The following is an 18,372-nucleotide window of genomic DNA, read 5'->3' as shown; positions in this document are numbered from 1 at the left end:
CTCATGCCCAAACACCAACTCAAAGCGGGAGAATCCAATGGATTCATTAGGCACTTCACGAGCAGCAAAGAGAAGAAAAGGGATACCTTTATCCCAGTCCCTGGGATTATCCTGACAGTAGACCTTCAACATCGTCTTAAGCGTCTGATGGTACCTTTCTAAGGCCCCCTGTGATTGCGGGTGATATGCAGATGACTTGATCTGTTGAATACCAAGCTGGTACATCAACTCCTGAAAGACACGAGACATGAAATTGCTACCTTGATCCGACTGAATTTCTTTTGGTAGCCCGTACCTAGTAAAGAAAGTCAACAAGGCATCCAGAACTGACTTAGCAGTTATGCTCCTCAACGGAAATGCTTCTGCATATCTCGTGGAAACATCCATCACAGTCAATAAATACTGACATCCCGACTTGGACTTCGGCAATGGACCAATGCAATCTGCCATCACACGGCTAAATGGCTTCTCAAAAGCCGGAATAGGAATCAACGGCGCAGGTCTAATGGCATGCTGTGGTTTTCCTACCATTTGACATTCATGACACGTTCGACAAAATTCAGACACATCCTTTCTCATCTTGGGCCAGAAGAAATGAGTTCTGATTCTACACAAAGTCTTCTTGACACCCATGTGTCCGGCCATTGGAATTTCATGTGCAAGACGTAGAATTTCCTTTCGATACGGCAGAGGAACAAGTATCTGGTCGACAATCGTCCAGTCCTCATCTGCGGGACGATCTGGAGGACGCCATTTCCTCATCAAAACACCAGACTTTACATAGAAACATTCTGGCACTCCCTTCGCCTCATCTACAGTCAATGCACCCTCGCTCAACTTCAACAACTCCTCATCTTCCATCTGTGCTTTGATTAAAGCTGGCTGACTGTACACACCTTCTTCCCAACTTTGTTCTCTTTCACCTTCACTAGTCACCTTTCCAAAAAATTATGAAAGAGTAGCCCTCCAAATTTGGATAACTTTTTCTTTTTGATCTATCTGTATTTCTATCAGGATCATTTATCAGCATTGATTTTAACGAGAGTAAAATATTGCTACTTCATGTTATAGATATTGACATTTGTGTAAAAGTATCACTGGTTTCCATGGCTTAGTTTTATGGATCAGTGATATTCCTGAAAAAAAAAAGAAGTCTGTATGAAATTACTGGCACATAATGTCAATAACTGCCCTTCCCACAAATGAGAAATTCCATACAGATTGTGAGAATGATACATTTGAATTATTCACAGTTAATTCATAGCCATGGAGCTCATAATCCGGATTCCCAGCACAAATCTGCATTCCAGTGCAAAAAATTTTGCTGTTCTTTTATGTGTTAGTCACTCAGGGAAATTTGTCAAAGCGCCAGTAAGTGCACAACGTGCTGTACGTGTTCATGTATCTTGTAACCATTTTCTAGAATGTGTAATGCCTCTTCTGTAGCAATGTTTCTTTTTTCTTTTTTTCCCCCCAAGATTTATATGACAATCATGAAAGGTCTGTCATTTTGAATAGAAATGAATCTATCCCTCAAAAATTTCCTCAAGAGTAAGTAAGCATCCTTTTGATGTCTTGTGTTCCATTTCAGAAAAAAGTTAAGTTATTGACAAAACAAATTCAAATTCATTTAGTAAAACGAAAAGGCTGAATATTATTATTAGTCGATGATGGTATTGTATGCTAAATAGATGAATTGCTCAATGAATTTTGGTATGTCCTAACTCAGCATGGTTATTTAGTATGCCTCATAAACCATCACTTTCAGAAAGTGATGACAAGGGCATTCTTAGAGCTGTTTTAATGAATTGTTGCAAAGGCTGCTTGTGTTGAAACGATATTCTACTGATGAATCAATCGTACATCAGTGGATGGTGACATCTGTATGTACGGGTGTGTTTAGTGAAAGAAAAATGTAGTCAACAGCATACTGTATACGCTATTATTTTTGTGTATAGATATTTTCACGAATGAGGAGGTCACAGACATTCTCGCGAGATGTTGTTTTCGCAACATTTTCGCGTGTTGTTAAATTCGCGGTCCAACTGAGATTCACAAAATTTGCGAAAATTGGACCCTCGCGAAAATAACAGCTTATACAGTAATTTGGATAATGGACCAAATGTGTGCTGAACAGAGGATGAAAGGTTGCTGAAGATGAGTATGTTTGCCATCCACCAGGGAGGGGCCTCCATCATGGGACATGGTTATATGTATGATACATGTGCAGTATGTATAACACCTTTCACTACCATGACGCTCCAGCAGTTGGCAAACATGACAAAATATCTGTGTCAGGTATTTCATTGTGGAGTAGTGGGCAGCCATTTATTAATGGACCTATTCATTGGTAACAAAAAATACCTCTACTGGGGTTTGTCATATTTGAAATGTACTAGCTCTATTTACAATTCAAAGTTTCTGTTTTACCAGACAACTTGAAACATTGGTTTCATGTGCAATCTGAATAAGCTGTATTCAGGGTGTCAGTGCAACTAATACATAATCATGCTCATTCCCATGTCTTTGTCAATAGTTTAATGAGATGATGTTGAGTTCAACACCTACTACCTGATTGGTCCAGTGCTGGTCATGTGACATTCACTAGAAAAATTACCATTGTATGTTGTAGCTGGTTAATGTGCAATTTTTGTTGAGCAGAATGGATAATCCATTCTGATGTCATCCATTTGCATTTCCTCTTGGCCATGACATTCTCTTCAAGGGGCATTCCAGACAATATACATGTATAGGATTTCACATCGTGTAGTTCATGAATCAATAGCATCATGTGTAGATTTTTGTGGAATTTAATGTGGTCCTTGAGCAGATAAATAACTTCTGTGAAAAACCCAAAGCGAAATTACACTGAACAAGGATGGTTACAAAGGAGTCTGACATATTCCAGAAATGCATCAGTGTAATTTCAAAACAATACCACTTGCTTAACAAGATTTCTTCTTTTGATTTACTTTCCTGAGCACCCAATCATACATTCTTATGTGAAGCGGCCATGTCATCATCCTTGTTCACTGTTATTTAATATGAATTTTGAAAACTGTGTTACTCCTCATTCCAATCTCCATGAATTCCGAAACTCTGTACCCTGTGTAACCATTTTAAAGTTGTTCAAATGCAAAAGTCTGAAAAGTCATCCGGAGGTCTCCATTAATCAACTCACAGTTTTGTACATTCTTACTTCTCCGATGTCACTGAAAACTGAAGAGGTCACCTACTTATTATCGCTAGAGGGTGGACTATGTAACATTTCTTTGACCATCTGTCCACCGTTTTTAAGTGGGGCAAAATCATTGAGCAAGATTGACGCTGCCCAAATTTGCCAGATGCTAAGAGTACTGAAATAGTGTTACTGTGTTGAAAAGGGATAAACAACATGCCAAAATCTTGCCTGGCATGTGGTTGTACTGACTGTAAAAGCAAAGGAAATGGCATAATCTTTCACAAGTTGGGTTCTTGTAATAAATAGTGTCATTGTCTACAGTTTAAAGATAGATAAAGTTTATTCAGGATATGCGACTCTGACTGGGCTGTAGGGTAACTGGCGAAAGTTTAGGAAGAAAAGATACTGGTACATGAGATTGCAACTTGAGCCCAAGGCAAACATGCTATTCATGAAGAAAGTGTAGAATACTTAGGCTGAAGTATGTCAAATGAATCATGAGTTGGTTTTTTTTTTTTGACAACCAACGATTTCAGTTTCAGTTTCAGTAAGTTTTATTTCTCCACTTGTACATAACAGAAAATAAGTATAACAATATCAAACATATTTTTTCACAAATCATGAAAATATAAACAAGATTTAATATTACAAGTGTATTATCGTGTGAAATAATACATGAATTTCATTATACAGATTTTTAAGTGTACAGGTAGGGAAAACCGTTATCAATAAGCAAATCGCTCGACTGGGACAATGGTCTCTGAACATATATGCCTTGTAACAATTTTTTTTAAACGATTTGTTGACCTTGGCAAGAAAAAAAAATAGCCAAACAGTGTCAACAGCCATTGAACACAATGACAAGGAACCAGTTGAATACCTCAAGATATGTAAGAATGACTCAAGAACTCAAGAAACTTATGCAGGATATAATGCAATGAATTATTCTATGTATCCAATATGTTTATCAATAACATCAAGTGTACATTTCAATTGCTTTGAGTGTAATGCAGTCAATTGTATGTGTTATGTGTATACATGTATTTATATGAGTTTGTTTAGAATGTGTATGTTGTACACTGTATTGGAAGGTAAGTTAAAGAAATGAAATGAAATTTTCAGAATGTGAACATGTATTGGAATAAATTTTCTATTTTTGTAAAGAAGTTGGACCTAATTAGTAAATGATATTCAATAAAGAAGACTGGTTGAATGATTACACTACTTTGTCTCCTGAACAGATTTTACATCTTTTTATCCTATGTTTTCCCTTTCTGTCAATCTGTATTCTTCTTACTATTGTAGTGTCTCTTTTTTTTGTTTGTTTTTTTGGTTCCGTTTTTATGTTTGTGGGTGTTTCTTTGAAAAAAAGCAAAACAAACAAATTTATGTCTAATCTCTCAACAGTGAAAGCCTTCAGTTTGTTTGGGGTTTCCTTTGTTTTTTTTATCGTCTTATTTGGTTGAATATTTTCTCTGTATTCCACCAGGAACATTGAATTTCACTTTTGAAAATGTAAAAACTCTCAAAAACACGAGGGAAGAAGAGCCATACATGGTGGCTGAATCATGTGCTGTGCTTAAATAAATGATGTGAGATGAAACGAATCGGGAGGCGAGCACATTGGAAACTGTATTTTCCTATTTATTACATTTATTTCTATTTTCTATTCATTTCTAAGAAATGAATAAATAATTGCAAACAGAACATCTTGCAAAGAATCCTCGCCTTAGGATTTTGTAAAACATACAATTTCTCTTTCTGGCCACAGAATAATTCAAGAATCTACAGATAAGCTTGAACTTTTATTTCTTTATTTCAAAAAAGATACAGGTCTGTTCCCATCACACACACCACACGTCATGATTCGGCCGGCATGCATGTAGGCTACTATGCACAACACCTAACACTTGTGCGATCTTTCAATTGCCTTGGTCACTTGTTTAGACCGATATAACGTTTTCATTACAACTATGCATAGATGCTGCCGGACATTACTAGCTGTTGTAGTAGTGTGGCAACAAATGAATTGGGAGAAAGGGGGGGGGGGGGGAACTATCCAGATTGAGACAGGCAGTGCAGGCCTATATCGATATACCTGTACCAGAATTGGCGTGAATATTAAAACATGTACATGTATTCATTTCCACGCATATATCAGGCATGACAACGACATTGATCTAGACAGACAGACAGATACCAGACATGCAAATGTTAGTGGCGGAACAAAAAGAGCACACAGTAGAGGCTTGTTGATAGTGATCTATGACAGATTTAATTTACAAAGTGTAGTATCAGCAATTAAAATAATGCATTATAACGGTAACAGAAACAGGAAAGAAATATACAATTGTAAGACGTCTATAAATCTCGTAGGTTACACAGTGTCTTCCATTTCATGGAAGATGGATATTTTGGGCATTTCTAGTACTGTAATGAGCAGAACAATTCAAAGTGAAATACATGTAATCACAGGGCACTTCTAGTAAAAAAAAAAAAGAAAAAGAAAACGCATACAGTAGTTTGAACATAAATTCAGCAATTTCCAAAGACTATTTCTAAGAATAGAGGTGTGTGTGTGTGGGGGGGGGGGGGTACATGTAATAATGTAAACAGCTCGTTTTCGTACTTCGTTAAGACACGCTCTATATTTTTTTTTCCCTCTGAAGTAACCTGCAAAACCCCAAACGACATTTCAATAATGAACACTGCATGGAACAAATGAATGAAATCAGGTCTCTAAGATTTGTTGTGGAAGAAATTGCCACCGTTATAGAAAAAATCAACATCTGTGTTCATAGTTTTACAGTAATTGTCAAATGTGATTCCTATATATCTTTTTGTTTCATCAACAAACGTCCCTAAGAGTTACATACTAAAAGCACTATTAATTCTCGAGTATGACATAAATGCAAACTACGTTGTATTCAAAATTCTTGCAATGTCCGTTTTTCATAATTCTGTCAATATTCTAAATCAATATACATGTATCAGCTTTCATCCAATCACTTCTTCTTTTGCACACTGAAACGATCAAAACAATTAAATCATTTGTAAATCATACTTGATTGAATAGGAGTCCACAGTTCCATTTCTTAGAGAATTGAAGAAACTCCATCTATTACTGTTACCTCTTAACGACCTCGAAATAAACTGACATCTTTGATGTCCATTAGTCTTTTGTAGATACACTTCCCTAATCATTCATAGAATATTGATCAAACTGAAACTGGTCTGTCATTATTAACGTCATTTTCTTTATTTGGTCTTTTTCATGGATGTGTGTAACTCTGGAAGTTTTACTGTTTAGGGGACTGTACCACGGACTACGTAATAATTCCACCTAAAAGAACACAATAAAAAAGTACACATTTTATTACCTCACTATCCATTCATACAAGAAATAGTGTTATTTTTCATTTATCATCAATACACTTGCAACATATCAGTACTTGTTACTTGTTGAAAAATTGTACCCTCTTTGGGAGACTTTAGATAATCTTGATATGATTAGGCCTAATGTATAAGCTTGAATTTTCTATTTCGTGCCGAGCTAACAAAAAGGAAAAATATTGCAATTTCTTTCTTATTAGTTATATTTTTATTTTAAATTTCGAGTGGTTCTATTCCATTGTCCTCATTTTTTTTTCATTCATATCCAAAAGGTTATTTATCAAATTCCATATTGATTAAATATAATCTTTGAATTCATTGGATGATCTATTACAATACTCCCTCTGGGCATGCCCAAGTTCATTTTTTTTTTCTGTTACACAAAATGATCATGAGATATTTGGTACATGTTTCTTCGCGAAACTCAAACAGACTCAAGGAGATTTTGGCTGGTTGGCTTTTTTTTAACTACACAATTTAACTCGATCATTAGTTTTACATGCATGTGTTCTTACATTTTGCCTTTACTCTGGAGAAAAATATTTAAAGGAAATAGTCTTTATATCATCCCCAATAAACATAGTCAAGATAGTATTACACTTCTAATTAACATTTATTGGACATTCTTTCCAAGTCACATTATTTACCTTGTTAAGTAGTGATTTTAGATTAGAATAATCAAATGCACGCTTATGATAACTACCAGGAGACATTATGTTTGTCATTACTGAAAAGAAGGTGAGAAATTAAAAATACATAGCAAGATGATCACTTGTATCGCACAACAAAATACTAGTACCTGGTAAAAAAAAAAACCAACAACACATAGTTAACATCACCAACAACACATAGTTAACATCAGTCAAAGATGTCGTCTAGTATGTAAAGAAGTAGAGGTTTGAGTTATTCTTGTAGGACTGGACCGTCAACCAGTTGTGAAGAAAAGGTGGAAAACAAATCTCTTAAAAATAAGTTTTGATTGGAAGCATGTTCTCATTCAATCTTGAGTTAGATCACCTGTACTAAACCAATTGCATTACCTAACATTTATCTTATTCAAAAAATTAGAAAATTCATTCTGAAATAATCGAAATGATGTTTCGGTAAGTTTTTTTTTTCTGGGTTTTTATTTTTTGTAACATTCAAATCATGTCTTTATGTAGAAAGAATGTGATGTTTTGTAGACATCAATATCTTGGTCACCACCTCGCTTTACAATATTACAAAGAAATTACTACCATCGAGATAATAACTACCAATTCGCAGCGATGTGTGATGATGCATTTTACCCGTTACACGAGTATTATGAAACTTACAGACTAGCCTGGCAAGGTAAATATCCATATTGTCAAAAATTACGTGGTAAACTTCTACATTTAAAATGAACTAATCAAAAAGAAGTTGACTTGAACATATTAAGGGTTATGCCCACATCAGATCATTTGGAGGACATTGCTTGCATATGGAAAAGCGTAATCAAAATTTAGACCTCATGACATTGACATACACCATTGAACATTATCAATATCGAATTGCACAGTTCTACTAAGGCGAAATGTATGAACACTTGTATACATGAAACTAGATACTACTGTATTCTACTACGACACGATGTGGTAATGCACTTGAATAAGGAAAGCAGGGAGCACAAAGGTACAATGAATTTCATCTGTCCCTTATGAAAACGAAATACCTACAGAAAAGAGTATTGATGGAGGGATATAATTGCCTATTTAAAGTCCGCTAACAAAGCATTAACCTTGAATTAAAGTAGCGATGTGGCAATGAATAACTGATTTTCTGTGTAGTAGCTTCGCTGCTGTTATTCTTGGGACTAGTCTTGGATTGGTTACTGTATTATGAACACATATTGTACAAAACAATGACATCCCCCTGTCTTCAACAGATGCTTAACCATGGTAACATCCTTGCACTGTATGTGATTACACCCTTCCCACCCAGTAGGCCAAAATAAGACTCACTATAGCAACGAACAACATTAACAATGAGGAAACACCTGCAGGCCTACTCGTCTCCTCGGTACGTGGCTTGCTCTTATTCCTGACCGATTTCAGGGTGACGCCATGCATAAGGTCTTCAGAACCACGGAGGAATGCTTCTCGTGTGCCGGGCGTGGCATGGGGTCCCACAAGGCGATAGCACGGGGGATAGTTTGGATGGAAGTAGAAACTGAAGGCAAGCTTTGGATCGGTGAAGAGAAGCTTCCACAGACTTGGCAGGGCACCGATTTCACGAGCTAGTCTGTCTTGGTACTTTGAGGGCACTATCTATTGAATTGAAGCAATTGGTACAGGGCATAAAAAGAGAATGAAATTTGCAATATTTATAACCTTTAACAGTCTGAAACTAAGAGTGAAATGCTTCGAACGAGAACATTGTGAATTGTTTGAGATATTGCAAATTTATAGCCTCCCAGCTCTAGGAAACAGGACCACCAGTATGTTTGAAACCTTGGATAAGGATTCCTATTCTGCATTTCACGTAAAACTGTACTTAAGTCGTTTATCATCATGAACTTTCTGCAAGACGGAGTCTGAATTTATTCAATTGCCTTAAGAGCTGAAATGTAGCTCAGGGTTAAAGAATAGGAGGAAATTTTATCATCATGACAGCTAGTGCTTCAAGAGTTGAACGATCATGTTATGCGCTGGTTCTGCTGTGCTGTAATGTACTACATGGCTCGTATATACTAGTAATCATGAATTAATCTGATCGACAATCCCTCATTTGGAGTCTACCGAATATTAGAGTTTTGCATTCATGGCAGTGACTTCCTCGGTGAGCCCATGGGCTGATTTAGGAGAGCAAGAGGTGACTTATGTGTTGACCAGTAAGTTCATGACTGGACTCGAGACTGATTCAAGCTATCGAATGACTCGAATTGAGTTAATATAGGATATAGTAACAGCATGCAGTGACCAATGAGGTGAGCAGTTTGCAATTCCTATAGTTTACTCGTGATTATCTTATTTGACTGATGACCAAACAACACACTGAAAACAGAGTTTTTAGTTATACTCAGACTCACTGAGAAGGGAACTGAAAGATTCTACTATAACCCGGGATACATTGACAAGTTAAACAAGCAGACTCTAGTGAGGCATATACATGTACACTTGCAGCTGGAAACACTTTTACTTGGGTAGATCATGGTAACTCAAGATTGCTATGAGGTGCCCTACCACAAGTTTATGTCGGCCAAACTGTTTAAAAATTCTGTCCCGTGTGGCCTGGATGTCAGACATCATTTCCGGAAGACTGGGTAACTTGGTTTCTCCCTTGAACACCCGGACGGCATAGCGGGCTTGCAGTTCCGCAACAGACCCTGTGCCACCGTAGAAAGCCACGACGTAACCCACAGCTGCCATAGTGTGATGGGCCAGATGTGGTGGGATGACATGAAGGTAAAGGTCTAGTCGACCCAAGTCATCTGTGTAGGAATTCAAGCTAGTAAGATAAGTAGCCCAACACGTATTTTCCTACGCACGAGACTATGTATTAATCAAATGGGACCAAAGCCCCAATTTAGACTGGGATTGAGTGAAAGTGAAAACGAAAACGTGTTGAATTGTCATTACATTGATGTCCATGGAATGACAAGTCGCAGTTTCCTTATAAATCAATGACAGCACAGAAACTTTAAACATTCATAACTTTTGAATTGATTGTGCGATTTTCCTAAAACTTTCACTATTGTGTTTTTATTGGAAAAGTGAGCAAAGAAAATGGGATTCCATCGGGATTCGAACCCGAGACCTCCGGATTGCTAGACCGGTGCTCTACCGACTGAGCTATAGAAAGCCCTAGTGCAGTGTTCGTCCCAGAAACCCTTTATTCTCAATGCTCGGGTGGTCAGAAGCTATAGCAGTGTGTATGTGTGTGACACACACGCACACACTTGAACCTGGCATAAACCCGAAGGATAATTCAACTTGGGGATAAATGCGAGGGATCACCGAAGTGATGCAGCTTTTTGAGTTTGTAACAAATAAAGACAGAATAAACTGACCAGAAAGAATATAAATTATTATTGGAAAAGTGAGCAAAGAAAATGGGATTCCATCGGGATTCGAACCCGAGACCTCCGGATTGCTAGACCGGTGCTCTACCGACTGAGCTATAGAAAGCCCTAGTGCAGTGTTCGTCCCAGAAACCCTTTATTCTCAATGCTCGGGTGGTCAGAAGCTATAGCAGTGTGTGTTTTTACTAATATAGCTGCTTTCACGCAATCCACACTTACATTTTTGGCCTTAGTTTCCTTTAAACCGTGAAATTTGTTAAGGGTCCTATGTGAATAGTTATATCTACGCAATTTCTGTTCTTTTCATCAAGAGGATAAATAACATATGTTCCGTAAAGTATATTGATTCTTTCTTGTCTGATGTATGGATAGGTAAAGTCGACTTAGATTTGAGCCCTAATTTGGCTGTAATATAAGCGGGGTCATCCCCCAAGCTTGACACCCACGAGTCATACAGCCCACAAAATAGACAATTATAACAGGCTCACCTTACAAGCTCGACACTAGATATAGGCGCACGAGCTCGATAGAGTACAGAGTATATTCAACTGTATATATCATTAAAAAAAACAACTTATTGGTATGGTGTTGCAATAATGGCATGGGGGGGGGGGTCAATGTTGGGAGGGACAGTTTCGTCACCCTAACAGGTGCGAGATTGTTACCAATTTAAAAAATATACATGTATATGTATTTCCCAATATTGTGTGCTAGTCAGGTTTGCCACGTTTTTAGCTAGAATATAAGAGGGGCAGACGTTAGATTTGGCTCCCTTTTCTACACAGCTTTATTAATTAACTTTCGCACATATATGGAAATTATCCTATATCCGATTGTCGTGAATTGTCATGAGAGAGAAAAATTGTTATCATCACTGAAACTACAAAATGTTTTCAATTGAAGACTGCATTTGATATTGCAGCGATACATCGTCGATTAGTGTTTTTTTTTTTACATGATATATTCTCCTCAAAATCGTAATATCGTATTCTAAACATTAAAAGGTAGGCGTCAATCCATCATGCCCGATAGAGATACAAAACTGCTCGCTCCCATAGTTGTTTTTTCTTTCCTATGACATTATCAGGACGCCCTGTAAATACGCACTCATTATTTGTTTATAGATTACGCTGTTCATTCTGTCGAGCTCGTAGGTCGTGTCTGCCTATAGTGTAAAGAACTCATGAAGGCCTTACATGACTATTTGCCTAGTGTCTAGCTAGCTCATGGACCTTATTTGCCTGTCGTGTCTTGCTCATGGACCGTATAACTCGTCAGCCTATTTTATATACGATTTAAAGCTCGTCGGGCATTTTCATTCAGAGTCTAGCTCGTGGGCTGAATGACTCGTCAGTCTCGAGCTCGTGACGTGAACCTGTATAAGTTAGTGACTTTATTATTATTGTTATTATTATTATTATTATCATTATTATTATTATTATTATTATTATTATTGTTGTTGTTGTTACAAACGAGCATAATGCATGTGATGTTTATTTCAAAATCAGCGTAATCTTCTGATATCTATAGACTTGATGGATATCTCTTGGTGCAATCGATCTCTGTCCAAAACCTGGCATTCAATAATGCTTTCGTCGGAACAAGAAAATTTATCAAGAATTCACATTCGGAAGATTAGTCACTAAACCCTTGTGTATCTTTATGCAAACACTTAATGTAGGATAACAAACGTAACTATGACGTGAATGTTTGACTTTTAGTATAGTCAAAAATCAACAACACATGTGTTACCCTAAATCAAAGCTCTGAGTATCCGAGTTAGAAACAAATTATTTACTTAAGATGAAAATTCGGAATCGCTAAAGAATTTCTTAAGAGTAGGAAATTCATTGCAGTTCAGTATAGGACTCTGAGTTGTTATTATACATCTGATAATTTACCTGAGAGAATGCTATCATCAACAAATGGAATTCTCAGTGTGTAACCAGTCCCAAATATCACGCAGTCAACCCCGTCCACTTCCTTCCCATCGTCAAAGATGACCTTTGACCCTTGGAAGCTCTGGATCCCACTCCTGACGCTGATTCTGCCATTCATGATATCCATGGGGATGCGGTCGTTGACCATGATTACGCCCTTGTGGGGAGGATTCTGCCTTCGAAGGCCGAGACTATCCCAGTCCTGGAGTGACTTTATCGTCCTGTCTGTCATCCGGCGTACCAACCAGGAGGGGATGGCATCCCTCCATCGCCTGTTGCGAAGAACATCAACTGGCTGGTTGTGAAAGGCACGAGGAATAATCCACGACCCTTCCCTCAGGCTAAGGAAAACCTGTCAACACACCATGAAGGTTTAGCTCAATTTTATTTACCAATTTCATTAGAATGAGTGATGTTAAAAGTTTACGATTGCTTTCTTGCTACATGACATATTTTTTGTTACCTTATATGTTTAAGTTTTGTGTAGGCCTATATACTGTCACTCTTCACAATGAAGAATGCAGAATTTTAAAATCCACACTTATTTCTGAATACTTTCTGAGCAGTTTCATAAAGACAACGTTATGAGGTGATTTAAGGTATGTTACAAAAAGGACGCGCAGGTATATGGCTCACGGCTTTTAACTTTTCTCGTACAAAAAGTCATATTAAAAAGTTAATAGGAAAGCATTTTTCCCACTAACTAAAAAAAGTGACTTAAAACATTTCTTTTTATCGTTTTCATTATGTTTCTATGTGTTAACGTCCCTTTACTGACTTGGAAACTGCCAATGATTACATGTGATCATTACCTTTTTAGCATGATCAGCGCACAAAACCGCCGCATCACCTGCAGAATGGCCTGAGCCTGTTGCGATACAAAATAATAACGATGATGATAATAATAATCATAACGATAGTAACATTCGTAATAGTTGTCCAATACTATGTCATGTCTTGACAGCAAAATCACGGATAAAACGTACCACGCTCGTGTTATAGAACCTAACAAAACCACATAATGGGGCGGAGTGGATTCGGGACTTTCCGATGCATGCAGTGTCATAATACCTCTGCCTTACAGGGGCACTCCATGAAATAAGACATAACGTATTAGAGCGGCAGCACATTAATCAACAACAATGTTATTGTTGGGCCATCTGGAGAACAACAATAACACATACAAAATGGCATATCAACATTCTTTTGATCTTCTGTGTGATCATACATATGATTTATATTTTATAACATAGCTGTACACAAATATTAAGACTCATTGATCACAATACTGGTATAATTTTAGTTGGTCAAGATAAAAAATGAATATCCGTTCTCCGTATAATTCCACGCCTGTGAATTCGGGAATCTACAGTTTTACAAGCGATATTGCTTTTATGTATAGGCCTCATCACATTTCTGATATTTCCTTGTGACATCCTCAATATATGACTATATACATTTGTGATCAGTATTTTTTTTTTCAATCAAAAGACATGGTTGTATACATAGAATATTTTCTTACTTGTTGTTTACGGCCAATCATTTTGTAATTTCATCATTGAGAAAGTGGAAATATGAAATAAATTTGAACTGAACTGAACTGAACTGAACAATAAACCCTATTGGACCAGAGAATCTGCAGCGTCCCAAGGGGACCTCTGATTAACAATTTTTGCTCATCAGGAATCGCACCCCCTAAACAAGTGGTGCCAGGTAAAAATGTCAGAGGTAAAAATGTCAGAAGTAAAAATGCCAGAGGTAAAAATGCCAGAGGTAAAAATGTCAAAAGTAAAAATGTCAGAAGTAAAAATGTCAGAGGTAAAAATGTCAGAAGTAAAAATGTCAGTCGTAAAAATGAGGTAAAAATGTCAGAGGTAAAACATTTTTACTTCTGACACTTTTACTTCTGACATTTTTACCTGTGACATATTTGCTTCTGACATTTTTACTTCTGACATTTTTACCTCTGACATTTTTACCTCTGACATTATTACACCGAACCCAAAAAGTAATGTCTACGGTGTCTGTGCAATAATTGATGAACAAAACGATAATTTCGTATGAAGTCTAAGTACACCCTTCCTCTCCATCGGTATCCATTCGAACATTCCTTCAGTCCTATACTTGCAAAGTCAAAGTAGTACACAAAGATGGGATAAGACTTTTTAAAAGTTTGGAGAGAATTACCTACAACCACAACAGTCTTGTCCTTGAAATATGATCCTCTGCGAAACTGACAGGTGTGAAGCACCTGACCTTTGAACTCTGACATGCCAGGGAATTCGGGAACGTAGCCCGATGAATGGAGTCCCGTGCACACCATAACAGCATCAAATACCTGTCGGGTGAGAGAGATTAAAATCCTCGGCATAAAGGCACAGTCAAAGGTGAAGAGAATAAAGGGCTGCTACAAATGGAGACAAGAAAAGAAAGCTTAAAGAACAATGTAATCTTTACATGACCATTAAGTGAACTTAATACCGGTATATCCCTGATTTTGTTTTAATGACAATAACACAAAATACAGAGGATTCAACATTGTGTGAGCTGCCTGCCTGAGAAAAACATGTACATGTATTATAATACTTCAAAAGATTTGGTTTATCAATAATGTATTGGAAACCTGCTTAGAGTGATTGTTTGCATTGTATCTATATGATTGTATTGAGCATGCATAAATTCACACATACACACGCACACATACACACACACACATCCATATTTGTTTGTTCATTTCCATCTGTGAAGATGGCTGGATAGCCCATATTCAGCTATGTTAAGCTGTGGCCCGTTGCATAAAACTTACCATTGAATTTCATTGGTAACTACCGTCAAAACTAGGCGTCACAGCCAGTCAGCATCAATTAAGGATTGTAAAATTTACCGCTAATTTGAAGACCTACCGCTAGAAAGGAGCGGTAAGTCCAGCGGTAAGGGTTTCATGCAACAGGGCCCTGGTCTTCCATGGGGTCCAGTTGGATGTGAGGTGGAATCCCTCCGGGTTCAACACCCTGCTCTTTACGATGAGTGAATGAAGCGGGATCTTTTACGTGCATATGAGTTGTGATTCTCTCATACATGGGACGTCCATTTTATGTCCTATCCGAGGGACAGAGTGTTTTGCCTCTTGTTAGAGGGGACGGTATGATTACACACAACATTGCTCAGTCCAGACTCGGGTTCGAACCCGGGCCCTTAGGATCGTGAAGCAGACGCGCCACCGACTGAGGCAACTCACCGCCCTATACTAGTAATATGATATTATGATTATATATACGATTGGAAAGGAATTGCAAAAATGTAAGTTACGGATTAATGGCTTACCTCTATCTTGATATCTTCATCCTTACATTGCGACCTCACAATCCATCTTCCTGTTTTCTCAAAATCATCTGCTTTCTCCACTTGAACCACTTTGGTGTTGAACCGGATGTTCTTGAGAAGGTCAAAATGATTTGCGTAGTCCTTGTAATACTTAAGAACATGCTCACCCTAATGCGTGAATAGATGAAAAAACAAACAAACACAATAAACAGTACATCAAATATCTGTTCTTTAAAGAAAAAATAAAGCAGATAGATTTAGTTGCATAAGACGAGAAAGTCTTCTCAACCTCTGCATTTGGGTGAAGAAAAATGTAAAGGGGTCCACAATCTAATTTTCTATGCTATGCATTATGCCACCGTTACGCTTTAACGAAAGTAGCGCCCATTACCATCCTTTGAATCACCAAAACATCAGTTGCTTTTTTTTTTCAGTGTGTTTCAATGTTTTGTGAAAGTATTGTATGACTCAATATTGCATCATGTGGTTTCTCTGAGGCTTATGTCAGCATCCTTTTTTTTTTCCTCTCAGTGGTTTGGGTGTAAGAAGTTATCCGTGTTCCATACTTTCCCTCCCCCTATTGACATCAGGGCCTAAGAATAAACAGTTCCGCTATATATCGTATAGGCTCCGTAATGTTTCTCCTATAATACTTTGCAAGATGAAAGTATATCATTACTGATGTATTGACCATTGCGCTTATATTCACATCAGGAAGGTTTCGTGTAATCAGGTGAATGTTTTAACTAAATCGCATTTTGTGCATTTTGTAACTTTTGTATGCGTAGGCCCTATAATGACTGTATTTCATTATACCTTGGGCCTGTTTCCTAAAGAGTTTGACTCGATCTTACTCTTGTGCAGAATTCAACGAATCGAGCGTAAGATCAATACTGATTCGAAAGTCTATTTCAGAAAGATACTTGCGCTCGATTAAAAGTACAGATTTAAGAGCAGATCGAGTGTAACTTTTCTGAATCGCATCAATCGCAAATCAATCTTCCGATCAATCTTTGTGAAAAGGGTTCCTTAATTTCTGGAGAATATATATATATATATATATATATATATATATTAAATACATATAAATATACATATATATATATATATATATATATATATGTATATTATATATATATAATTATGTTGAAATTAATCTTGAAAATGAAAAGAAAAATTCGTAATTGTGATACTGAAGACTATTAGGATAGAAATGTGAAATCACCTGTAAGAATGGCGGCCATTCAGGAGGGAATGGGAAATCACTGAAAGCCATCATTGGCTTGCAGATATTGGTGACGAGTCCTTTGTAGATACATGATGGTCCACGTGGGTCCGCTCTCTCTTCCTCTGGGAACACCCACACTCCACCTGATCAGCAATACATAGGTTGACAATATCACATGATGTCTCAGTGGACAATTGTAGAATCTGTACTGATGTCGCAATCATTCAGTCGACATGTTGTCTGCTGTTGTCTGCATAATCATACATTATTGTAGGCAAAGTGATTAGACAATTCAGTGGTCTGTCCTTAGTTATATTTTCACTTGCTTATTCAAATATACACAATGAGCATTTCAGCCAACTTTACTGAAAGCAGACATGGATATGGGTTAACATGATTAATGCATGCCTGTATCACCTGGGCATGAAAATACTTTTCCATTCATTCTGACTAAACTTCACACATCATGTAGATATATTCCGCATATATATACATATATTATCATATATATATATATATATATATATATTATATATATATTTGTTTGTCATAATCAAATTATTTTGTCTTACTTCAACTACGTATCTTGCACGCACTGGAAAACAAAACAGATGACATTGAATTAAAAAATGTTAGAAAATACATTTAAGAAATAAGAACTGTGTTGTACTGTCTTGTCCAATTAAAAAGTATTCATAAATTAAGAAATCATTAGGATAAGGGACTCTTGAAAACATAAGCAAAACAGTTATTAATAAATAGAAAAAGTCCCAAATGAATGACAGTATTTACTTGTCCTCATGAGAAATTACCAATTTCATAAGAGGAACGGCGACCAACCACGAAAATGTGTGATGTCTTCAAATGGGTCTATACTCTGTATTCAAGAGTTATCTGTGGTCATAGTACACTGTTCTATAAGCTGAATTGTCTTTTTCTTCTCATTAGGTGGTTGTCTCAAATTTAAGATTAAAAAGGTTTTAAGCATTATTTACTTTTGTCTTGCGATATCATTCATTGTGATTTCCCATTGTGAATGTGTCTTTTGTTTGTGATATGCATTTTATACTCAACCATTTATTACTCTTCTTCTAGCTATAACAAAACAAAAATACTTGGGGGTAGAAATCAGTATACACTCATCTTGGCTCTCACCAATTTGACTTGCTCGCTCAAAACATACTGGTTCGAGCCCCTCTTCCAAGCAAGTTTTGATGGAAACCAAACCAGAGACACCAGCTCCGATGACAGCAACTCTCTTCAT

At 37.0% G+C, this 18,372-nt stretch overlaps 1 protein-coding gene across 1 annotated transcript; it reads right to left on the bottom strand.

Moving 5' to 3' along the window:
* Positions 1-8,175: 8,175 nt before the first annotated feature.
* On the bottom strand, positions 8,176-18,372 carry LOC139708167 (flavin-containing monooxygenase 5-like). The gene is made up of 9 exons (XM_071620140.1): positions 18,264-18,372; positions 17,106-17,251; positions 15,881-16,048; positions 14,744-14,894; positions 13,369-13,424; positions 12,518-12,908; positions 9,778-9,956; positions 8,604-8,862; positions 8,176-8,198 (listed from the first exon to the last, which is right to left on the bottom strand). Exons 1-9 carry the CDS (start codon positions 18,370-18,372, stop codon positions 8,176-8,178), a joined length of 1,482 nt encoding a protein of 493 aa, XP_071476241.1.

Source organism: Diadema antillarum, unplaced genomic scaffold (genome assembly GCF_040938485.1).
Source record: "Diadema antillarum isolate AM-2024a unplaced genomic scaffold, OU_Dant_1.0 seq00001316_RagTag, whole genome shotgun sequence".
Taxonomy (NCBI): domain Eukaryota; kingdom Metazoa; phylum Echinodermata; class Echinoidea; order Diadematoida; family Diadematidae; genus Diadema; species Diadema antillarum.
The sequence above is the reverse complement of the archived record's forward strand: the minus strand, read 5'-3'. Positions and strand labels throughout refer to the sequence as shown.

Bases quoted from the DNA above. Each gene is read 5' to 3' on its own strand.
- LOC139708167 (XM_071620140.1), bottom strand. From the start codon at position 18,372: ATGAAGAGAGTTGCTGTCATCGGAGCTGGTGTCTCTGGTTTGGTTTCC. The intron at 16,049-17,105 runs GTGATTTCACAT...TTCACGCATTAG, and splicing joins AATGGCCGCCATTCTTACAG to GGTGAGCATGTTCTTAAGTA. The intron at 12,909-13,368 runs GTAATGATCACA...GTGTGTTGACAG, and splicing joins GCGCTGATCATGCTAAAAAG to GTTTTCCTTAGCCTGAGGGA.